Here is a 25,953-nt window from a genome sequence, read left to right on the forward strand (position 1 = left end):
TTCTCAACATCTCCATGTGAGACCCTGCATGTGTGTGTGATAGGACCAGGTGTCTCATTACGTGACCGCGTAGTCCCTGTTCGGGCACGTTGTGAGTTTGGATGCTGGGGTGGGAGTGCTGTGTACCGACGGTACTCTGGTTACCATCTGATTCAGGGTCAGTTACAAATACAATCACCCCAAAGCTTCAGCACTATTAATAAATGAACTCATCTGATCACAGAACAGCTGGCAGAGTGTGAGGACAGCAGGGTGACAGAGACCAGAGGTCAGGTTACAGGTAAACACCCATAAATAATAGGCCTCAGATGAGAGAGAGAGAGTGAGATGGTCTGAGTGAGACAGGAGAAACCCAGCCGTCCTCGGGTGATATACTTAAGTATTCATACAGTAGCATAAAGCAGAATAATACCAATAGTTCATTCAGACAGTTCCACCGTTCATTATGTATTTAGAGACAACAGTCTGATATTGCGTTCCTCATTTGGAATAAGCGAGTAAAGAAAATGAGTGAGCAGAATGACCCTTGAAACATTTGTGCAATTGAAAGTGTTTCATATATTATTTTATTTTGAAAATAGCAAAATGGATAAAAATCTGATATTTCAAATTCTGCTTTTCTTTTCTATGTGGACTAAGAAATATAGCATTGCCATTTCTGGTTCAAACAAACAAACAAAAACAATAACAGCATTGAAAAAAATATTAAAACATATACGATTTTAACTAAAAATAAGTAAACTAAGAAGAACTCTGGAAATCTTTGCTGTTGTTGTTTGTGTTCTCAATAAAACTGAACCTAAAAAGTAAGTATTAGAGTTACACTTCCACCTATTGGTCAGGCATGTGCACTGCAATTATGTTAGTTTGGCTGCTGCCGCTAGGGGTCGCCAGAGAAGATCATCTGTCTCCATTTCAACCTGCATCTTCTTCTGCCACACCATCCACTTGCATGTACTCCCTCAAAACATCCATCAACCTCTTCCTCTTTCTGATTCCTTTTCTTCTCCTGCTGGGTGGCTCCATCCTCAACATCCTTCTCCTGATATACCCTGCATCCTTCATCTGCACATGTCCAAACCATCCCAGTTTCATCTCATCTCAAAAACATCCTACCTGTTCTGCTCCTCTGATATGCTCATTCCTAATGTCCACCCTTGTCAGGCACGATTTCAAAACTAGAGCCCAACCGATATGGATTTTTTGGGGGGCCAATACTGATGCCGATATTAGTGAGTAATTTTTATTTAATCTTATTTAACCAGGATAGTCCCATTGAGATCAAGATCTCTTTTACAAGGGAGGCCTGGACAACTATAAAATTCCCAGCCTGGATGTCTTTAGATGTGGGAGGAAGTCAGAGAACCTGGAGGGAGTCCACACAAACACGGGGAGAACATGCAAACTCCACACAGAAAGGCCTCGGGTGGGAATCAATCCCATGCCCTTCTTGCTGTGAGCCAACAGTTCTAACCACTAATCCTCTGGACTGCCCCCAAAAAAATTACAGTCTGAAAAGATCTGCTGATATACACACAAAAAATGGCAATGATTCCTAACATTGTTAGGAAACACGTGAACATTATTACAAATAACTATAAATATATCCAGCAACCAACGAAAATATGTTGCACTGCCTTCACTTGGGTTGGCAGTCGCTGGGAAGCATTGCACATCATTTGCATAAAATAGAGTTCTTGTCTGTTCTGGCTCTGTTTAGCTGGCGACATAGCGACCACTTGTCTGTTGTTGCTGTAAAATGCTGTAAATAACTGAAAATGAATGGCAGCTGGTCGCTTTGCCTCTGTCTCTTCAAGGAATCAAGCATTGACCGCACTGTAAACAATGCCAATGGAGCGCCCTCTGCTGGACAAACTATGTAATCCAACAAACTGTTTTTCTTGATTGTTTATTTGATAAAATTAAAGCTTTCATAATCAGCAAAAATAACAGTGATATTGATATGTCTGTAAAAAGTTCACAAAGGTCGATATATTAGTCAGGCGCTTTTAAAAACACAAAACAAACAAACAAAAGCACCACCACCAACAACATTATGCTTGAAGCTGAGGCTCAGTGTTAAAGATAAAGACACAAGGTACCTTTAAAATGTCAACTCAATATATAAATAGTGGTGAACACAAACAAAACGAAAATAATAACCTTGATGTATAATTTTCATTCCTTCATCAAGGATGGTCATAATAATTTTGCCCTCTGACATCATAAGGCCGTCATAGCCTGTGGTTACTCACTTCAAGTCAACAAACATAGTCAGAAAAACACCACAGGTATTGTTATTTAGTCTTCAAAGTAAAGTTGCAAAAAAGGGTAGATACAATCAAATTAATATTTCTATTTTAGGACGATTACTTACGTGTATTAAAAAGTTTACAATAACAATAAAAATGTCATTTCAAATTCATTCATTCATTTTCTGCCACATTTCTGGGTAGAGGTCACGATAGCAGACCAAAGAGCTCATCCGACACTCCCCTTTCCTCAGAAAAGTCCTATAATTTTTCCCAAGGATCCCGAGGTGCTCCAAAGCCAGCTGGGAAATATAATCCCTGCAGCGTGTCCTGGGTCTTCTCCAGGGCCTCCTTTCAAATGGAAGTGCCTGGAAGACCTCCCTAGGGAGACACCCAGGGGGCATCCTCACCAGGTGCCCGAACCACCTCAGTTGGGTCCTTTCAATATGAAGAAGCAGTGGCTCTAATTTGAGTCTCTCCCACATAGTTGAGCTTCTCACCCTGTCCAGGAATGTAAGACCAAATACTCAACAAAGGAATCTCATTTCCTTCCTTTGTATCTGCGATCTTATTCTTTCAGTCATTACCCAAAGTTCAGGACCACAGGTGAGGATAAGAGCGTAAATCGATAATGATCCAGTACAGTAGCTGTAAAGCATCAGATGCTGCCCCGACACATCTATTGATCTCATTCTCCAACTTACCCCCACTCGTGAACAAGACCCCAGGATGCTTAAATGCCTCCATTTGGGGCAATAACTCTCTGCTCAACCAGAACGGACAATCTACCGATTTCCAACAGAAGACCATGGTCTCAGATTTGAAGGTGCTGATTCTCAGTCTTTTCACACTCAGCCTCAAACCTGCTCAGTGTGCATCAGGTGGGGAGTCAACTGATTGATGAAGCCAACGGAACCACATTGTTTGCAAAAACCAGAGATGCAACTCTAAGGTTACCCAAGTGGACACCCTTCAGTCCCTGACTGCAGTTTGACATCATTTCCACGGACAGCACAAACAGGACTGGTGACACGGATCATCTAAACTTATTAAAAAAAAAAAAAAAAAAAAAAAAAAAAAAAAAATCCTAAGAACGTTTTATTTTGACAGCAATATCCGGAAGTTCTCACTCACACTGTCTAACTTGATTTCATGTCGTGCATACAGCGCACAGTCTGTGCGTAATCGCAGGTGGTTCTAATCTCATCTGTCGGCGAAGAGGAGGTACGGACTTCGGCTTTTGTTTTTCCAAACTGTAATCTGTGTCAGGTTGGCGTTTCGATCGTGTCACCCGCATGCGGATGGTGTTTGTTCGATGATCCAGAATGCTGCCCTCGGTTTGGTTCGTGGCCAGCTGCGCTCTCATCCTGTGGACGCTCCGGTTGATTGACGGCACCAGAGGACAGCGGCCGTGTGATGAGGTGAGGAGGCGCATTTTAATCGTTAATAAAGCAAATGAAATAATAATAATAATAAAAAAAAATCTGAACACAAGCAGGTGGCGGATAAATATCGCGTGGACGATGATCTAGCAATCCACCAAAAGAAGTGCTGACTCCTTTTTTGGCGGATTTACGCGGTGTGAAATTCCAAAATCTTCTCGGCAGGTGTGAGGACAAACACACACCTTAAACACTGCTCCTTGTTTTCGGGTGAATCTGTGCTGTGGTCTGCTGAACTTCACCACTCTGTGTGTCTTATCAGTTTCCTGCATGTGGACTGGAGTTTTCCTTCCCCTGCTGAGTCTCAGTCCAGAGTCTGGACTCCAGACTGGCAGCAAAACCTTTGTGTTGGCTCAGTCACTCTTGTTTAAATCCTTTTGTGTTACTGCCTCAAATACAAGTGTGTAGCCAGGGGGGGGATTCCCACTCGTCCTAGGATCCACTAGTCCTAGTATTAAGGAGAGCATGTTGAAGTTGTTTTTTACATTTATGGTGGGCTATATGTTGCACTAAAGTAGGTTAAGTAATATTAAGAAAATGAAAATGTGAGTTAAAAATTTTTTTATAGTGAATTACCATTGTTTGTTTTTCAATTCAGCAGATTTATAGACAACAGTATAATTTAAGGTTGAATATTGGTATATGTCAACAGAATTGTTTTATTTTGTAAACTGAACAAAACTGCCACAGGAAAAACACCTCTGTTGGAAGCCTTAAGGACAAGTTGGAACATGTCCAGCTGTTAAACAATTTCTCATATACTCACTCCACTGAAAGCCATCAAAAGCCACCTGGATTTTACAAATGGTTATCAACACGGAGGTGTTTTTCCTGTGCTGCCGCACCGCGCCGGCTGCGTCCCGACGCGCGGACCTGTCCGCACATCTTTCATTAAAAAAATCTCCTTTAACAGTGGAATATCCGGATAAAATGCTGAAACCGACTTCTTCTGAAACTTCTCTGTTCTCTCACTACGTCCTGGATCAATAGAGCCTGAAATGTGGAGGTTTTCAGCTTGAACAGGCTGACGACGCCGCCTGAGAGCGCTGCGCGACGTCTCGCACCGTGGGAAGTCCTTAAAGCGACAGTATCACCTCAAAATCTCTCATCAGCCGTTAAAATTTTCACTGAAAACCAGCTTATTTTTTCGAACCGTGTCCACTTCGATGTGTCTCACAGGTTTAGAAAAAATTTTGATCAAACAAAGCGCCAGTCTCTCAGCAACTTCTCAGACAAAGGAATTCCGACGAGGGGCTGGACGACTCCTCCCACAAGGAGTGCTCACAGGCGAATGACGTCACCGACAGGCGTGGAAAAACTCACGCATGCGCACGAGGGTTCAAGCATGTCTGATGTAAAAACATATGAATGAAATCCATATAGTTTTTGAAAAAAATAAAAAGGACCTATACTTTGACAGACCTCGTATTTGCTGTATCCAACATTATGTCGAAATGGTGCGGTTGCCTAATTACAAATAAAATGCTGACTGTGTGTCACAATAACTTTTCAGAGAGATCACACGAGATGGAATGAGTAAATTCAAAGCTGGTTAGTGAATACTTGCAGTGAGGGAACAACACTCAACATACAGCCCAAAGTTGTTCACTGAGCTCTGGACTTGCACACTCATACAGGAGGAGCATGAAACTGTCAGTAGAACACATCTATTATGGTAGACTGCATTTACTATATAGCGCTTTTCCATCCATATCAGAAGCTCAAAGTGCTTTACAATGATGCCTCGCATTCGCCCATTCACACAGCGATGTCAGGGTGCTGCTGTGCAAGGAGGTCACTACACAACGGGAGGAACCTGGAGATTAAGGACCTTGCCTAAAGGGCCCTGTGTATTCTTCAGGCATGTACAGATCATTTGGTTTCGTCATGTATGGGTAGCTTCATTGGGTTTCACAAGATTAGCCTGTGGTCAGGTCACATTTTACGCAACCCACATCCAGGAAGACAATCACAAGAATTTCTTGCGCAGGTACGACAAGTGCTCCATGGGTGGCGGCGGTTTCTCTATGCAAAAAACATTGTTGCAAAGCTGCTATCACAAGGTTACATAAGGTTTTAAATTTTCCTAACACTTTGTTAGCTTTAGCATTATGCTCATGTGCTTGACGCTAACAGCAGATGATGATGATAATGATTTGTGCACTTTCCAAAACCAGGGCAAAAACTGGATTTATTTATTTAACTGACTCTGACTACATTTTTTTTGGAAGAGCATTGCATGCTTCCCGTGTTGGAATAAGGTTCTAAACCTGCCTGGTATCTTTGTAAATTATTGTGTGTTAAATTGCTTTGGGTCAGGTTTAAAATTTCAATAAGTTGTCTTGATATGGTTTCATTTTTGCGAAATACATGAATAGTTTAGAAATTTCAACAATACTTTTACTTCCAGACCATGGGTTTGCACACTTCCGGGAGTTTTGCGCATGGACACCATTAATGATATTAATGATAATCATGGACATCTAAAATGATGCTTCTTTATTCAAATCAGCCAACGAAGCAGTCTAACTTCACCCTTAAGAAGAACTACCAACAGCATCCTCACTCTGCTAGTACTCTCTGAATGCAAGCGTGAATATCAGCAGTACTTCTTTGGAGCCTGTGTTGATTTTACCAAAGTGTTTGATTTTGGATGCGCTGTGGGAGCCTCCTGAAAACTTGTGGGATCTGCAGTAAGCCAGTTTGAAGCTGGACATTATAACTGGCCTGTACATGGGTACTGTGAGGAGTGGGGACAGGCTCTGACTTCTTTCCACTGAACTCTGGTAATCCTCAGGGCTGTGTTATAGGTCCTGCTGTGTTCAATGCTTGCATAGGCTGGGAGTTGTGTAGCGTTGTGGAGTTGAGCAATTTAGGTTGCCTTTGTTAGCGAAGAAAGTTGGACTTTGTGGACATTGTTGGGTTCTTTGTGGAATAAATAGAGTCCGTCGTGATAACTTCTCCACCCCCCCTTTGAATCGCGCATTGCATTAGGACTTTCTGTGGTATGTTTGTTCTTTTTTCCAGCCTCATCCCTTTTTGTCCTTCCTGAGTAGCATCTGTCACTTGAACCACACACGGCAGGCGAACTAGCTGTGCACACGGCGGCCTGAGGTTACTCTGTTTCATCTTGAGGCGCAACATTCTGTAAGCTGTCAAATAAATCCACATGCACTGGATGAAGTGGCGAGCAGATATGGCGAAGTAAAAAAACAAACCCTTAACACCTTCACTTCAGACTGCACGTCAACACAAATGAAAGGTATGCATGAAAATCTAAAAATGTCCAAGTGCTTCAGCACCTCCTCTCTTAACCAGTCTGCTCGCACTATCGCTCCTGTTTCCATCGCTGTGGAGATGGAATGTTGTCCATCCAGGGCCATATAGTTTCTGCAAGATAACACACTGAGTGGTCATGTTTTAGAAGTCCGAGCAGCTGGATATGGAAGCTAATTCCAGCTCTGGCTGCTCCTGCATTAACGCCATCCTCTTTGTCACCACTGATATGCAACAAACTCCCATTCGGACTAAGCTGACTAATGTGGGTGGAGGCCTCTTCAGGTCACTCCATCTGAAAGCTACAGTGTGTATTCAGAGGGGAACAGTTAGCCAATACAAACGAGAACGCTATTAATATATCAGATTGCAGCGATGCAGAGACCATGTACCATGAAGTGGTCAATGGCTTTATTTTTTTTTTTTATTCCTCCACTTGTTTCTTTTGTTATTACTCATACAGTTTCAGGTCAGGAAAGTTATGCTCCTAATAACATCCGCCAACGAAATTGGGCAGAGGTTATGTTTTCACCTGTTTATTTTTGTCTGTTTTGTGAACAGCCTGTAACCCACAACTGTTCATATTGTTATGAATTTTTTTTTTACAGAGGATTCATATCCTGACAGACAACAACTGATTCGATTTTTCAAGGTCAAAGTCAGGAAAAATCTTGGACAATTGGAAAAATCCCTATCCTTTAATATTGTGAACACATTTTCAAAAATTCATAACTCTGTCAAAAATAGATCAAATTTCTTTCATATTTGTGAGTGTTATGTAGGATGGTATCCTTTGACTGACAGTTTGATCAGGATCTGATCCAGATTACAGATTTTGTGGCCATTTAAATTTAACATTGAAAACCCCATTTAATGTATATTTTACATTATATCTTAATTAAACGTGCCCCAATCACTCTTATATTTGAAAGTGATGCACTACACTCACTATGGTCTGAGAAAGGTGGCTCTGGATCTGATCTGGATTGTGGACTTTGTGAACACTTGAATTTAATATTGAAAAGCCCATTTTGTTGTACATTTTGCATTATAGCTCAATCAAAAGTGCCTCAATCACTCTCATTTGTGACAATGAGGTGCAGACTGGCACTCTCAATGAATAGACTTTGTTTGATCCACATCTGATCCGTATTGTGGATTTAGCAGATATTTGATTTTAACATTAAAAAGCCCTTTTGATCTATATTATAATTTATCTTATCAAAAGACACTTCTAACAGGACTTTGACCTTGAATTTTTTTCCAAGGTAAATATTTGTCTAATTGGAAGCTCATGTTGGCGGAGGTTTGCACACTATGAGCGCAGTGATCTAGTTATTATTATCCTAAAAGCTGTCTTCTTTCAGCTGCTGTATGTGATGTTGCCCCTAGTGGTGAACAATGGTTGCAGCAAATTAGCAAAATCCTGATGAAAGTCCCCACTTTTTCATGAAATATGTAGTTAAGCAATGCTACCATTTGGCTTATTATAATGTATCACTGAAAGTGAATGTCAACAATGAAAAAAAGAATTGTGACCACTTTGACATTAACAGAATTACAGTGACAGCAAAATCTGGTCATATTTTACCTTAAAATAAAAATTTTACTCTCATTGTAGTTCTGTAGATTTACCTTACTCTAGCACTAGATTACATCATATCAAATAGAATTGTTCCATATTAAAAATACAGTGATACAGTAGCCCAGAAGAGACATACTTAGTCTGATGTTTGCATTTTGCATATTGTCCGTAAGACTGAACAGGAAACAGTGGTTGTGTCCCTGTATACTTGCTGTTAGCGCAGGTTAACAAGTTTGAGAATCCTCATTTTTGTGAAATGGAGGATCACACGTATTATCTTGAGAATGCAAGGGAGCATGAATCTCCTTCACCAAAGAAGCAAAACGAGTGAAGGGAAACAATACCGTGATAATTATCAACATAATGCAATCTGCCTCCTAACCACTAGATGACACTAAATCCAACATACTGTACCTTTAACAGTGACTTTTTGTTTTTAACATATCTCCTGCAGACGGACTACTACTACGAGTACACAGAATGTGACAGCACGGGAGCTCGGTGGCGAGTGGCTATTCCACAGAGACCTGGAGCATGCGTAGGACTGCCGGAGCCAGTGCGCGGCACAGAGTGCAGTAAGTCACATCCTTAATGCCTGTGAGTGTGTGTTATGGAAGGTGACACATTTGTCTTATATTATTATCTGTAGGCTATAATTTTCTACCAGTACAATTTGAGTGACACTGTTTAGAAGTCCTCTGATGAGCCCCAGATCAAAGCCAGAAGCCAGTAACCTCAGTAAAACACGTGATTGTTCTCTGCTGGCTCACTTTACAAGCCACATCATTAATGGACCGCATCGTCTGTCTCGCATACAGTGTGGGAGCTATAGATTTGATGGATGGTTACGCAACACCAAATAATCTCAGACCCAAGAAATGGAGCCAGATTCATAAGTATTTGGACAGCGGCACAATTTTTGTGACTGAGCACTACCTCAGTGGAGCTGCATCGAAACAATACACATGTGCTTGTAGTCTAGTCCTTCAGCTATAATTCAGGGGGCTAAACAAAAATATTTCCTTAGCTATTCAGGAATTATGATCATTTATCCATGAGGCCATCAAATCTGGGCATTGGGTATATTGCAAAGGCTTTGCGTCCGTCTGTCCGTCTGTCTGTACTCAGCACAAGTGCAGTCCTATTACTGCCACAGTCTACAAATTCACAGGGAACATTCTTAAGGCACAGATCTTGGACAAGTTCAAAGATGGCTAACCTTGACTTATTTTAAGAGGTTAAAAAGTCACGTTCTGTTTCAATCTGTTCCGTTTTGTTTTTGAGTGGCGGGGGGTGGGAGACAGCCAATCAGAATAGAGCTGCACTGTGACGTCAGTGGCTAGTCTCTCCAAAACAGTGTTGCCAACTTGGCGACTTTGTCGCTAAATCTAGCGACTTTCCAAACCCTCTTGACGACTTATTTTCTCAAAAGCGACTAGCGACAAATCTAGCTACTTTTCCTGGCGTCACTGGAGACTTTTCTGGTGTTTGGCGACTCAAAAGTGAGAGCATGTATTGATCCCTGTTCTCACCGAGCGGCAGCACGTCCCCCACCTCCGCTGCAGCTGACTAGAAAGCACTGAGCTGAGGGTTAGCTGCAATCCTCCACTGCTGTAAGTTGGTTCCACTCCTCCAGCCAATGCAAAGGAGTCGGTATTGGGTTATTTAGTCACGTGACTTTTAGTCAGGATTCTGACATTTTGTTGATTGGCTGAGACACGCCGCACTCTGATTGGCTGCAGCCTTTGTTTACAACGTAGCACTGGTACCACAGTCTATGGAGGAGTGGAACCAGCTTACATTTTCTGCGGTTATGCCACAGTCAATCACAGAGCGTGGCATGATAGCCAATAGCCAATAAGGTGTTTTTACTCACTTTTGGTCTATTCCGCAATGATTTTTTTCTTTCACAACTTTATTTCAACAAATACATTAACAAACAGTAAACAAACAATTAAGGCCACAATAACATTCACAGTATTATAATTATAAATGGAATGAGATAGAAAACTAAAATGTACAATAACAAAAGTAAAGGGATTCTTTAGCAGTAATTCTGTTTAAAAAGTTCCTTATAGTACGTGACAGTTTTGACATTTGGGAGAGTCTATGAGCTTAATACTGATTATATATTGTTCAAATTCAGCCAGAGGTCCATGGAAATTCTTTTTCAATACTCTGCATTTATGAATATGGAATTGACCAAACAATATTGAAAGGTTGATAATGTATTCAGTGGCTTCTCCCACAAAAGGTTTTTTTTTCCCCTACAACATCTGCTATAACGTCATACTATGTAAATAATATCCAAATTAGATGATGATGGCATTTGGTGACTTGTAGTGACTTTTAGGACATCCAATAGCTACTTTTCTTATTGAGGAGTTGGCAACACTACTCCAAAATTGCTAGATTTTGTGTGTTTATATACATATTTTTCATGTATTATGTCAAAGCTAGTGAGAAATAAATACTTTTAAAAGTGAAAATGCTGTTTTTGGAACCTGATAACACCTCTGAACTTAGTTACAAGACATTTCATGGATGTTAGCATGGTGACATTACAGGCTGGTAGCTAGCTGCAAAACTCATTTTTGTTTGTGTGTAAATATCTTCTTTGTCATATATTATGTATAAGCTAGTGAGAAATAAATACTTTTAAAACTGAAAATGCTATTTTTGGAACCTGGCAACACCTCTAGAGCCATTTACAAGAAATTTTGCGGCATTAGCATGCACTGTAACTTCCGCTAACTTCCTGTGGAGTTAAATTTGTCTAATTAATACCTACAAATGCACAGAGGTGATCTACAAATATTCCTAGATTTGCACAATGTCCGCTCTTATCAAAAGCTCATGTTTATGCACACACAAGGCCTTAGAAACGTAAATATTGTTTTTGATTGATTGATAGCGGGGCTTTGTTGAACATGTACAAATTGTACAAGACAATAGGATCTTAATAAATTATAAAACATAATGGTCATATGGCTGAGGGTATTTTAGCACTGCATTAAATTTACACATTTTGCCTCCTTTTTCAGAGCACACAAGTAATGGGACACATGAAATATATGGATTATTTTTAAATAGAAATCATCACTTTGACAGACAGGTCAGAGGATAGATACATAATCATTTCCAAGTCACTGACCATATGTTGGAGTTCATTCATCAGTGATTATGAAATGCAAACATATTGGTTAATCTGACATTTCTCAAAAACTGAGTGACCATGCACGAAGAAGCCTGGTGAGGGAAGCCACCAAGACACCCAGACAAATCTGAAGGAGTTATAGGCTTCTGTGGCTGTGATTGAAGAAGCTCTGCATAGTGCAACACTTGGCAGGTGCATCAACAAAGTTTCATGGTGGAGTGCAGCACAAAAAGATTTCCTCAGAAGACATCCAGGCTCAAGTCTCCCATGTGCCTTCTGGCAAACTGTATGTAGCTGAAATTTCATGTAGTCTTTTTAATAAAATCTTTTTCTCTGCCACTCCAATATGAAGCTGTGGAAGCGATGATGCAACAGACAAATTGTACGCTAACGTCTAAACATTAACCCTCACTGTGCCACAAATTCAGAGACATTGCATTGTGACTGTGCGTCTGCTTTATCCCTTTCAAAAACTGTGACTCAGCTTGAACTGAACGTTTCACACAATGAAGGGCGGTGTGCTTTTGACAGATGGGTGAGTTTTCAATCTTTAGCTTTTTGGTGATTACAGTAATTATAGATATGTTTGCTAAAGGCAGGGTACCACTGCCGCTCCTCCAACAACAAGCTCGATTTAGATTCTCTGATTCTTTACCTTTATCAAAAAGACATTTCTTATTTCTGCCATAAAGATGAGCCAGAAGCTCCCATGAACACATGATGGATTTTTCTTTTTTGTATTGCCATTGATGATGCTCAATCCTAAAAAAGAAAGGGGATTTCCAGTAATTACTTTTGAGTAAAATTATCCAGATTGAATTATTCATATGAATCTGGTGGGTAGAAGAATCAGAAGTTTATACACATTATGTCATTCAACCTACTGTGATGTTTAGAAGGGAGTTAAGTTGAATCTGAGATAAGATTACAAGTAAAGTGAGTTCTATTGAAGCAATGATAACTTGCATTGGGAGGCTTTTCTGAGATCTGTTTTTTTTATGGTCTTACTGTTTTTATTTCTACATAAAGTGTGCCTTGTTGTCTGCAACTACCCTGCATTGATTCTGTCATTTTAAAACATTATCTAGTAGCTCATCATCATAGATATGGTTACAAAGATTGGAGATTCGGCAGATTCCTGAGTATGTTCTCTGTGTGGCTTTTTGAAGTAATTTTCTGGGCCCTGATACCATTGAGGTACGACAACAAACCACTGAGCTCATGACAATAATATGAAGCTTAATGAAAGGCCAACTAAGTGTATATAAGTTTAACTGATTATACAAGTAACTGAATATTTAAGGCAAAAGAATATAAAGCTAATTTAGCAATCTGACACTTTTAAGTAGAGGTCTGCCGATCTGATTTATTTGGATTGGTATCGGTCTTAAATTGGCCAACATTACTGGATCGAACAGTGGATAATAACAGAAAGCAAAATCTCAGCCAAATCTTCTGTAGCACACCTGAGTAGTGTTGTGGGTTATGTTTGTTTTGGTTTAGGTGAGTAAAATATTTGTTCCACAGTTTTAGTTGATGGTTTCTTGGATGACTAGGTCAACAAAGTCCATCCAGATAGAGGTGGGTAATCCTGGATTCAGTAAGTAAAAGTCTTACCACTTATTTGTTGTTGTTGATGTATAACTGGTGTAAGTAATAATTCAAGGACGTATATAAACGATCCAGTTCATAATTAAACAAAATGCGATGTATGTATTTATGTTTCACACAGATCCTCTTGTGTAAATGAACACATGCACTATGCACAGATAGCACTAGTGATATAAATACTGCACATTGTCTTCGTTGCTATGCTGCGTACGGTGATCCCTGTCTGATCTTTTTTTAATCTAGTGAGGTAAAAGCTGATGCTGTCAAAGTGCCCAACCTTCTACTGCAGGACAACATTCTTCCATGTTTTCTAACTTCCTGTGCAGTTAATTAACTCGGCCAGGTAAAAGGGAAATACTCAAGTTGTGTTATCCAGTGAGAGCGACTCAGGTAGATATGAAAATATTCTGGCCAGTATGATGAATTTGGATAAGTAGTGTCACTTGCATTGTGAAGGAGTGTCGGCTTCAACACTTTGGCCACGTGGCACATTTTTCTATGTGTGATTCAGCAAATAGGTGTGAGTGTTGAGGACTCTAGCGGCTGGAGAAGGCTAAGGTGATGCCCACACATCACCAAGCTGTGGCAGGTAGATGGTTGTTTTAAAGATGTGGAGATGAACCGATTGTCTGCCAGAGTAGCTACCATCCAGGACCCAAGGTGGTTCTGTGGTGTTGTGACACTACTGCATGCTCCCAAAGTTAACTTGAGTATGCTGGGAATATTTTGCAGCCCTAAAGGTAACTGCGATTTCTGGAAGGGCACTACATGCTTCTGATGTCAGCATGAGGTTCTAAACATGATGTTTCAGCTGACCGGTGTCGCAGAACGGTCCCCCTAAAAATTGGTCCCCCCTGATGACGTGGTTCACAGATTAGTTGTCATTTTATTTCTCTCAATACATTAATTTCATTAACCTCACCTCTGTCCAAATGGATATTTTCATTGATGTATCTGGTGTCGCTGACGGAACGGTCCCCCCTAAGAATCGGTCTGCCCTGACTTCACTGCACGTGTGTCATTAGCCGCGGTTCACCGGTTCTCACCTCATTTCTGCTTCAAACTGCACTCCAGTCATCATCTATCTCAGCGACAGATATCTGAAGCGTTTGTACAACAGTCATTTCCACATAAATTGAGCATTATTTCATCATAAAAGACTGATGAAGCGATCAGAGCGCCGCAGCTAAACAAGCTGCTAGCTGATGGGTTCACTGCGTCGGACATTTTAAAGTGTCACGGAATTTTTCCTCGTTTCTGCTTAAAACAGCCTCATTTCTGCTTAAAACTGACTTCAGAATGATTTGAGGTTTTACCTTTATCATCTGATGGTTAATAATCACATTAATCCATTTGATTTCTGTGGGTGAAGACACTCCGTCTCAGACGTGCTGCTGTGGTCCGAAATGACGCATGCACAGATGCAAAAGGCGGACCGATTTTTAAGGGTGGACCGTTTGGTCTGCGATACCGGCAAACTTGTAAATGATGTTTTCTAAAAGGTTTAATGGTTAGGACTAGGATAAAGGGTAGGGTTTAATTTTTGTCAAAGTGTGTAAATTTGAATGACATTTCTGCCTCTGGACCATGCACACTTCAGGTATCTTATCTTGTGCAGTAGTAGAATTCCTGTATGGTCCAAGTGCAAATGCAGACATTTTCAGGGCTGGTGCCCACCAGGATGAGATTTGGACACCCCTACATTCACGGTGCAGTTAGACGTACCAAACAAGATGCTGGGATTAAGTTTGTCCATCACTATGACAACAACACTGAACAAACACCACTTTTTAACTTTTTTGTTTTTGTCTCCAGGCCATGTGATTCTATCATTTTTAGTTGCAGAATGTGCCCTCCACAGTCTGTCTCTGTCTCTCTCTCTCTCTCTCTGTGTCCTGCAGCCTTTTCCTGCGAGGCCGGGGAGTTCCTGGAGATGTCGGCTCAGGAATGTACCAAGTGTGCAGCAGGGAGCTACTCCCTCGGAAGTGGCGTTCGCTTTGACCAGTGGGATTCCATGCCTGTAGGATTCAGCAGCCTGGCAACCTCCCTGGACAACAGTCCCCATGGTGACAGTTGGATCACTTGCAACAGGTGAATAAGAGACACACTGCAAACCCCAAAACTGAGAGATAAGTACAACTTGTAAAATCTTATTTCTCCCGTGCTGTGCTGTAGTTCTGCCTGGGTGCCTCAAGGAAACTACCTGGAGTCCAACAGGGATGAATGCACAGTGTCTCTGATCTACACGGTCCATCTGAAGAAACAGGGCTCTGCCAGCTTTGAGTACCAGTATCCTGACAGTAACCTGCTGTTTGAATTCTTTGTGAGTTTTACCCACTTCTGATGTGAACTTGTGGGGCCAGTTGTTCTTAAGAAGTTTGTTGTGGAACTGTCCAATAATACATGTTGAAGAAATCACACTTTATTAATGGTATATTATCTTATCTTACTTACTATCACATTTGGGGGCAGCACAACAAGCACTTAAAAACCCCCAAAAAATCTGCATCACAAAGCAGTTATATCACTGTGTGAGGAATTGACAAATTTATGCAGCATCCCGCAGCAGTCCCGTGCTGACGTGCACAGAACAGGCAGTACGTTTGGCGGTTGTTTCCTGTATAACTGCGGACAGACGCACTCCTCCCCGCAGCTCCGGACGGAGCGTCATGCTCGCTGGTCCGCCTCCACAGTGTCTCCGCTCTGGCAGAAGTCCACTTAGGATGCAGCAGAGCAGAACCAGAACTTCAGTGAATGAGGCAGGCAGCTAATTTATGAAATAAAAGGCGTTTGAAAGCGGACAGACAGGGCGGAACAACTGGTTCGAATCTCACTGGAGAGGACAGGAGCTCTGTTCACATTTCTAGCTGAAGTGACTTGAATCTGACCTTTTTTGTGTGCCTTACTAGAGTGTGTTTTACAATAATTTTCCAGCAGCTGGAAACTTTTTGTTGTCATGTACATTGACAAAATAATATTAATAATAATAATGAAATTTAAAATGAGTTTATCTTCATAATTAACTGGTTTGTTTGGTGGACAAAAAGAAACACAATTGATTTCATTGGCATGGGAACACAAGTCACATTTCAGTTTAAATTTTCTTTTGAGCCACGGATAAAGACCAAAAACTAGGGAGAAAAAGGGAAACACTACATTATCAAATTTCTGTCAAACTTAAAACTTTTGCAGATTAGTTAATGCTAAGTATTTACACATTTAACGTAATATTTGCAAACATCAAGCTAAATATTTAGCTAAATGAGACAAATATGCATCTTAATAAAAGAGCTAATTGTTCCGCCCTGAAAGACAGTTTAATAAAGTCTAATAACATATACCGTATTTTCTGCACCATAAAGCGCACCGGATTATAAGGCGCGGCCTCAATTAGCGGGTACTTAACCCTTAAAGGCTCACCGGATTATAAGGCGCGGCCTCAATTAGCGGGTACTTAACCCTTACAAAAGGCTCACCGGATTATAAGGCGCGGCCTCAATTAGCGGGTACTTAACCCTTACAAAAGGCGCACGCTAAAACATATAGTCTACAAAAAAAAAAGGTCACGGAAGCAAAACGGTGAGTTTATTTGAACTTTTTAACAACTTTGAACTACCGGTATTTAACAATATGGTACTCACATTGTTTTTTTATTATGGTTCTATCACAAATCCATCGAAGTCCTCATCTTCTGTGTCTGAATTGAACAGCTGGGCAATTTCGCCATCAAACACGCCAGGTTCCCGCTAATCATCGCTATCGTTTTTGCCTTCAGCCGAATGGTGACTGTAGAGACGCTTCTCCCGGCTGTTCTTTGTTCAATGACCCATTGCTCGAGTTGGTCTTCTAGCTGTGGCCACCTCGCTTTGTTTCCGCGGAAACTCCGTTTGGTCTTTTTAACTTGGCGCAGTTCATTTTCTTGTTTCCTCTCGCAGTTGCTCTATTCTCATGAACAGCCGCGTAACTGATAACCTGCAGTTTGAATTGTGCCTCGTAAGCATGTCTCTTCACTGGCACCATTTTCCGGGGTCCTTAGACAAACAAATGTTGTTTTGCAGGATACCTGTAGTATACAGTAACTACCAGAGGAGTGGCGGAGGTAAGTGTACGTACCACGGACTCACGGACTCTTCTCTGATTGGTTTATCGCTGGCAGCGTACGTATTCTACGCTACCAGCGTACGTATTTTACGTATTACGTAATGTTCTCCGATTGGTTTATCGCTGCCAGGGTACATACTCTACGCTGCCAGCATACGTACTTTACGTATTACGTCCCTGTGTCAGCGGGAAATGGTCCGATATTCCGACAGTCAAAGACGTCAGTCGTTTTTACAGATTATGGAATTCAGTGCGCACATAAGGCGCACCGGATTATATGGCGCACAGTTGATTTTTGTGAAAATTTAAGGCTTTTAGGTGCGCCTTATGGTGCGGAAAATACGGTATTTAGCATGCAAGGGCATGTTTATTCAAATTTGTAATTCATGGATGTTTTGTAAAAGACTTGTGTTGTAGCCTGCAGTCTTTTGATGTCAGTTGCAATTTCAGTGGCACATCTAAAATATTAAGAAAAATAATCAAATAATTACAAAAAATGGTTGTTTGTGCAAAATTCTTTTTTTTGGGGGGGGGGGGGGGACTTGCCCCCGGGGAGTAGTCAGTGTAGAACCGCCACTGCTGATATTACTAGTTCAGCCTGCGTAGTATTTTTTTTTTTTTTTTCTGTCTCTGTTAATCAGTTCACTCCAGTTTGTTGACTCTTGTTAATGGAAGCTGGATTGTTCAAAAACCTGTTAAGTTTGTTTGGCAAGTTGTCTGTAAAACACACTGCTTCTACTCTATGTGAATCTTAGCTCCACCTTCACAGGTGATTTCACTGACAACCGGCAGGAAAGAAAACGTGTGAACATTCGGTCCTTTGTGGCACATAGTTGCTCATGAAGACAGGCTGCAGCAATCTGGATATTGACCCCAGTGGCATTGACCTTCAGCCAAATGATCGACCTGTGGTTTATCTTGCTAGGGCATGTCTGGGATCCACCAGAGTGTGTGCATATTAAGTCCGAATCAGGTTGAAAATCCAGGTCCTTGACCTCAACTAAAATAAATTCTTCAAGGACAATGCCGGGGTCCTTTATCCACATTTGTTTGGTGGACATATGGTCAGACCTGTGAGCAGGAGGGGACTCAGTACTGCACTGCACTACATAGACCCCCACCGGCCAACTTATGAACAAAGTTACATTCAGTGGCTGAGGAATAATGTATTTCACAGTGATGAATGGTTTCCATGTGGCGCTTCATGCAGGTTTGTCCACATGTTGAGTTGACATGATGTGTTTCACTTCTGAACTTTGGTGGAAATCTTTAATCTCTGGTTCCTGCTTTGAAAAGATGAACAAGCCCAACTGGTTATCATACTTTCTGCAGACACATCAAAAATACCTTTCAAATTTCACAAAACTGGCAAAATTTTATTTCTATTGAAATCCAAGCATTATAACGCAGTTTATTTTTGAAACGTGTTGCAAAATTATGGCTCATTTTAATGACGAGGACATATTTACCTGCGGGATGACATAATGGATACTTTATTTTCCCTTTTACATCGTCTTAGGAGGAAGCGCGCATGTGCATGCGTGAGTTTTTTTACCTTGCGTGTCGTGTGTGCATGCCAACATACCAACATATTAGATTTATCCAGAAATAAGCTCTTTTAGAGCATTTTCTGTCATCATGGATTATTCTCGTCGAGCAAGCAGCCAGCTGACGTCACACTGCCTTTCTACTCTGAAGCACCCATCGCACAAGTCAGGGAAGCCCCCACGTGATCTATGATATCAGTATTGTTGCTATCATAGACTGTATAGTCTGTGATAGTAACCATATATATATAGGATGTTGCAGAGCGTACTTCAAGGCCGTTTGTTATTTTGAATTTTTTCCCTTCACTTGGGGCAAGGCCGTATTCCCTACCTGTAGTAGGAAATCCATCGGTTTCCTGAATTCTAAATCTGAGAACCATGGCCTCAGATTTAGAGGTGCTGATCCTCATCCCAGCCGGAACCACTCTCCTTGATAGGGGGGTGGACAAAATACCAATTATTCTGTATTACTCTGTGCTTCCTGCTTCTCCATTGTGATTTTTCTCTCCATACATCATTGGAAATGAATGTTTTTTTTTTTTTTCATCCTATGTATGTGTGTATATATATATATATATATATATATATGTGTGTGCATTTCAAAAGCTGAGTTTTTATGATTTTGTGTGCAATAGATTCAAAATGACCAGTGTCAGGAGATGGATCAGTCTGCTGATACAAAGTGGCTCAAGCTCACTAATCATGGAGAATGGGCAAATTATACGGTGAGTTTTTCTTTTTCAATAGTATTAAGATGAATAACAGCTGTGACAAAGTTTTTGAGTTTTTTTTTTATTTTTTTCTTTTCATCATTTGGCAAATGAACGCAAATAGTTGGATATGAGCAGGAGGCCTGCTGGTTGGACAGACGGGTGCTGACGTAACAAACTGTCTGCAGTGGGTTTTTTTTAAACAGATATGCTGCTTAATACATTTTCTTTTCTTCATGTGTGCATAGTTCCATCGTGCACTCTGAAGGGGTAGAGTAAGTAGCAGAAATGTTGCGGACGGATGGTCTTTGTCGAGGAAGAGTTGAGTAAATTTTGTTTGTGATTTGGCTCTTCCTTAAACCCTTGACACTCCGTGTCTACATATGAGGACTTTAGTATGTACAAAGAATCAAAACTCTGGTCTCAGGAGAATCAGATTTGTCCTGTTGTTTAATTTTTCTTCAACATCTTGCCTCATGACATCACAAACAACTGATGCCTTTCTTTCAGGTTTTACAGGTAATAATGGTTGAGTATTATTACTCTTACATTGGAATGTACTTTAAGTGCCCATCTAGTTTTTGTATTATTCATGTGTATATTACCATGAGAACTTTTTTTATTATCTTATTTTATGGCTGGATTTAATTCAAGTATGCGGCCTGAACTTTTGTGGTATGAGACCTAATTTTTTTTGTATTGGAATGTTGTGGGAAAACTAGCTGCCTACTTGCTATGGGTGCAACAAATTGTGAAACTGAAAATCTGTAATATTTTACATCTACTGTACTATGTATAATGTAAAAAAAAAAAAAACCCTTGAGGTCTGTCAGGGACGTACTATGATTTACCATACTGTGAGTTTTACACCATGATTTGTTCCAAACTGTAAGCGAGGTGAACAGTTATACCCCAACTAATTACTTTTTTTTTTACGTTATTTGATTAATCTGTCCAAACATAGGTTCTAGCTAGCCACTATATGTGTCTCAGTAACCACACAGGCTAGAGATCACATTTTGGGTTCAGCCTATTCAGAGAACTTGCATATCTAGTTTATCCACTTGAACATTTGTCTTGAAATTGACTGAAATCTCCTGTTTTCACCTTTGACTCCTCACAAGATTCTAACAGGTCAGTAAAATTGTTCCACCAAAGGGATAAACTTAATATGATGTAAATAATCATGGTTGCACACAGAGCTTTCAACTTATGCAGTGTAATAAAAAAAGGTAAATTATGGTTGAATGATGGCAACAATTCATGTCCAAATAAAGACAAATCTGTGGGGTTGTCAGAAATATTTGCTTGATTTAATTATCCAAAGTTGAATCACGTCAATCTTTCATCACAATGTCAGTGTTCGTGCTGTCTTTTGACAAATGGTACAAAATTGTGCATTTCAGGTGAAACTGAAATCTGGCACCAATATCTTGTACTGGAGGACCGGTGGGGTTCTGATGGGGTCCAAAGTGGTGAAGCCTGTTCTACTGAAGAATATCCTAATTCAAGGTTCATGACATTGTTTTCTTCATGGTATTTTTTTTTTTTTTTAAACCAATACTCTTCCAATGTCATAAGTCGTACACGAATGGGGAAAATTTATGCAATCTATTAAGTATTTATTATTTTCCCCATCTGTCATCAGGAGTTGCCTACACGTCTGAGTGTTTCCCGTGTAAGCCAGGCACTTTCAGTCGAGCTCCAGGCTCATCCACATGTCAGCAATGTCCTCGGGACACCTATTCTGGTCATGGTGCCAGCTCATGCACCCCCTGTAACAAGTCCACACATTATGCATGTAAGTACACACTGTAGCAGATGCTTAGTTTCACATCGACGAGGAGTCTTTGGAACAACATAATGAAAGTGTAATTGCTGGCAGTGTCGAGGGAGAAAGACTTCCAGAGGGTTGATGGAGAACATGTCTTATTTTCAGTCACATTAGTCATTAGTCAAACCTTAGATCATAGGTGTCAAACTGATTCCAGAAAGGGCCAAGAGGGTGCAGGTTTTCTTTGTAACCACCAACTCCAGCAGGTGATTTCACTGATGAACATCACTTTGAGCAGATGGGAAGAGTTCATCAGTGAAATCACCTGCTGGAGTTGGTGGTTACAAAGAAAACCTGCACCCTCTTGACCCTTTCTGGAATCAGTTTGACACCTATGCCTTAGATGAAGAAACATGCTGATTCGTTCTCTGCAGAAGGCTTGTTCCCAGAGCATATTTTGGCAGATGGTGTGTGCTCTTGTATTTTTCTTGTATCCTGTAGCACCTAACATTTTGCAAATTGGGTACTCATACCTGTGAGCATTAAAACATTAAGGGCTGTGGCAGTCTGACAAATGGATGGAGTTTGGACCCTCTGGATGACCATGTCAGGGCATTCCTGTAATCCACCAAAGTGTGGGCCACATGTGATCCAAATTAGGTTAAAAATCAAATTCCTTGGTGTTTTCCAAAATGAATTCTTTAAGCATCTTTTGGGGGTCAACCTCTGGACATACAGTGAGGAAAATAAGTATTTGAACACCCTGCGATTTTGCAAGTTCTCCCACTTAGAAATCATGGAGGGGTCTGAAATTTTCATCTTAGGTGCATGTCCACTGTGAGACATAATCTTAAAAAAAAAAAAAAAAAAAAAAAAAAAAAAAATCACAATGTGATTTTTTTTTTTTTTTTTTTTTTTAAATAATTTATTTGTATGTTACTGCCGCAAATAAGTATTTGAACACCTGTGAAAATCAGTGTTAATATTTGGTACAGTAGCCTTTGTTTGCAGTTAGAGGCCAAACGTTTCCTGTAGTTTTTGACCAGGTTTGCACACACTGCAGCAGGGATTTTGGTCCACTCATCCATACAGATCTTCTCTAGATATTTCAGGCTTGGAGTTTCAGCTCCCTCCAAAGATTTTCTATTGAGTTCAGGTCTGGAGACTGGCCAGGCCACTCCAGGACCTTGAAATGCTTCTTCTCCTTTGCAGAAGAGCACCCCCAGAGTATGATGTTTCCACCCCCATGCGTCACGGTTGGGATGGTTTTCTCGGGGTTGCTCTCATCCTCTAAACATGGTAAGCGGAGTTGATTCCAAAAAGCTCTGTTCTGGTCTCATCTGACCACATGACCTTCTCCCATGCCTCCTCTGGATCATCCAGATGGTCACTGGTGAACTTCAAACGGGCCTGGACATGTGCTGGCTTGAGCAGGGGGATCTTGCTGCCCTCCAGCATTTTAAACCATGACAGCATCATGTGTTACTAATGTAATCTTTGTGACTGTGGTCCCAGCATTCTTCAGGTCATTGACCAGGTCCTCCTGTGTAGTTCTGTGCTTTCTCAGAATCATCCTTACAACACAAAGTGAGCTCTTGCATGGAATCCCAGACCGAGGGAGACTGACAGTCATCTTATGTTTCTTCCACTTTCTAATAAATAATCATAACAGTTGTTGTCTTCTACCAAGCTGCTTGCCTGCTGTCCTGTAGTCCATCCCAGCCTTGTGCAGGTCTACAGTTTTGTCCCTGGTGTCCTTGGACAGCTCTTTGGTCTTGGCTATGGTAGACAAGTTGGAGTGTGATTGAGTGTGTGAACAGGTGTCTTTTTATACAGGTAACAAGTTCAAACAGGTGCAATTAATACAGGTAAAGACTGCAGAATAAGAGGGCTTCTTAAAGAAAAATTAGCAGGTCTGTGTGAGCCAGAATTCTTGTTGGTTGGTAGGTGTTCAAATACTTATTTGCAGCAGTAACATACAAATCAATTATTAAAAAATCATACATTGTGATTTATGGATTTTTTTTTTTTTTTTTAGATTATGTCTCTCACAGTGGACATGCACCTAAGATGAAAATTTCAGACCCCTCCATGATTTCTAAGTGGGAGAACTTGCAAAACCGCAGGGTGTTCAAATATGACTCGCAAAGAATGTGGTACCGCCAGCTGTGGCACGAACACTTAAATTACCCACCAACACCTCAAGCTTATTTGTTTTAATGTTATCACTTGCTATATGACCTTCAGTTATACAGATTTATCAAAATCAAGGTATACGAGAAGGTAGTGAATGTTCTGTTATAATAACAGACACTGGCTGACTTCAAATCAGTTCTTATTGAGTAGATCTATTTAGTGCAGCGGATAACTGAAAAAAATTGTTCAAATGATGATGCAAGCACCAAACTTGGCACAAATACACCTTAGACATTACCCTTTTGAAAAGGCAGGATGTTCACTTGAATTTCCAGTAGGTAATCAGGTAGGGGTCAATTGAAGAATTACACAGGGGTCAAAATGAAAAGATGCTCAAATCATATTGAAAACTATACCACGTTATTTGTCTGATCACAGATATTCCAAAAAAATATGGTTTGGACTATCTGTGACTGAATGTTATGGGGTAAAAACAGCAAGAACGGTGACAAAGGTCAATTTCAGTTTGTACAGGGGTCAAAAGTTAAACTTGCTCTGATTTTGGAATAAATTAATGCAGATTATTGGTTGAGTTAATAGGGTTTTAAAAAGGAAAAGTTTGTATTATGTGTCATGCTTAGTTATCATGTTACAGGGTAACGTGTCATGTTGTAGAATCCAATGGACGTCGACGTTGTTTAACCTTCATTCTGGAGACCAAACATTCAACACAGTCAAAACTATTCCATTTATTAATCCTATTAATCCTATTGCACCACTCTGCATTTAATCATTAGTGATCGATCTCTGCTCCCCTCCACAGCATGTCTTTTTCCTGGTTCTCTCCCTCAGCCCCAACCAGTCCCAGCAGAAGACTGCCCCTCCCTGAGCCTGGTTCTGCTGGAGGTTTCTTCCTGTTAAAAGGGAGTTTTTCCTTCCCACTGTAGCCAAGTGCTTGCTCACAGGGGGTCGTTTTGACCGTTGGGGTTTTACATAATTATTGTATGGCCTTGCCTTACAATATAAAGCGCCTTGGGGCAACTGTTTGTTGTGATTTGGCGCTATATAAAAAAATTGATTGATTGATTGATTATTAGCACAACCAATAATTTGCACCATGTTTCACCACAATTGGAGTAACTTTAACTATGGACCCTGTACAAACAAACTGACCTTTCTCATTATTTTTGCAATTTTATGTTTTTTATTTTTTTTTTTTTTACGTCATAACTCCATACAGTTCAGTCATAGACAGTGGTGGGCACAGTTCAGCTAATCCAATAACCGATAATTATCAAAGATAATGTTTTTGCTAGTGGATTAGCTTTTCAGACAACTTTCAAAGCCATCAGCGGACCAATTATCTTTCGATAAATTTAGTTCCAATAAGTTTCAGTCTGCTAACTTTTTTTTTTGCTTGTAAAGTGAGCAAAGTTGAACAGTCAAATATTTGTAAACCCTAAAATCAAACATTTTAGTCCGTCCATCTGTTGTGTGTTTGTGGCTGTCTTTGCTGATGTCATAATTAAGCACAAAATGTGATTGGCCGGTCGACGCAGGGAGCATTGTGGGTAGTGTAGTTCAGGTTCATTTGATGTTACAGTGAGTGTTAACCGCATGGAACTATAGACCTGGAATGGACGTTACGTGACTAGCAGCGTGCTGCATGGCGGCCATTACTAAGGGTGGACAGAGCGCCTTGTGCCAGTTATGGCACCTGTTAAACAGAAGCGAAATGAGAGGAAAAAAGGCAGCTGGTGCTTCACCATGAACTGTACAATGTAAAGTAATGATATCCCTTACCAAAAAGTAGTACATGCAAGTGTGTTTCAAGTATACTTCCAGTTTACTTTTTATATACTTATCAGTACTTTTTTTGAAAACAAATGTCTATTTTAAAGCCGTTATATCACAATTTAATATTGATATACTGAGACTATAAATCAACGCCATAAGTTCTTTTCATTAAGCTGCGTTCACATGCCACATGCATACAAATATGGAAAAAAAAAAATATATATATACACACACACACATACTTGCAGTTGTTTAATATGATATCTACATGGTGGTCACAGGTGGCATTTACATTTTAACAGTGTGGTTGGTATAGGGATGGAGGAGGTACTTTTTACCCTGACTGAGGGTCAAAAGTCATAAATTCTGAATGGCTTTATATCTACTTGGAATAAAATGTTAGTAAAAATCATATATATGTTGTTGTCATTAAAAGACTAGCAAAATATTACAGTGGAAAAAGCAGCAAGGTAAATGACCACAATGGTAAGGCATACTTCAGATTTATATTTTAATACATAAGGATTGTTTATCCAGGCATGTATGGGTTCATTAGAGCTTTTAA

General features: G+C 40.4%; 1 protein-coding gene across 1 annotated transcript in view; it reads left to right on the forward strand.

Moving 5' to 3' along the window:
* The first annotated feature begins 3,431 nt into the window (after positions 1 to 3,431).
* si:ch211-233h19.2 (uncharacterized protein LOC565175 homolog) overlaps positions 3,432 to 25,953 on the forward strand; it is a 37,361-nt gene continuing 14,839 nt past the window's right edge. The window contains exons 1-7 of the mRNA XM_034176625.1: positions 3,432 to 3,673; positions 9,010 to 9,130; positions 15,225 to 15,414; positions 15,499 to 15,646; positions 19,607 to 19,696; positions 21,088 to 21,193; positions 21,330 to 21,482. Coding sequence (XP_034032516.1) covers positions 3,578 to 3,673; positions 9,010 to 9,130; positions 15,225 to 15,414; positions 15,499 to 15,646; positions 19,607 to 19,696; positions 21,088 to 21,193; positions 21,330 to 21,482 — 904 coding nt within the window. The 5' untranslated portion in view covers positions 3,432 to 3,577. The remainder of the gene's footprint in view (positions 3,674 to 9,009; positions 9,131 to 15,224; positions 15,415 to 15,498; positions 15,647 to 19,606; positions 19,697 to 21,087; positions 21,194 to 21,329; positions 21,483 to 25,953) is intronic.

Source organism: Thalassophryne amazonica, chromosome 8 (assembly GCF_902500255.1).
Source record: "Thalassophryne amazonica chromosome 8, fThaAma1.1, whole genome shotgun sequence".
Lineage (NCBI taxonomy): Eukaryota > Metazoa > Chordata > Actinopteri > Batrachoidiformes > Batrachoididae > Thalassophryne > Thalassophryne amazonica.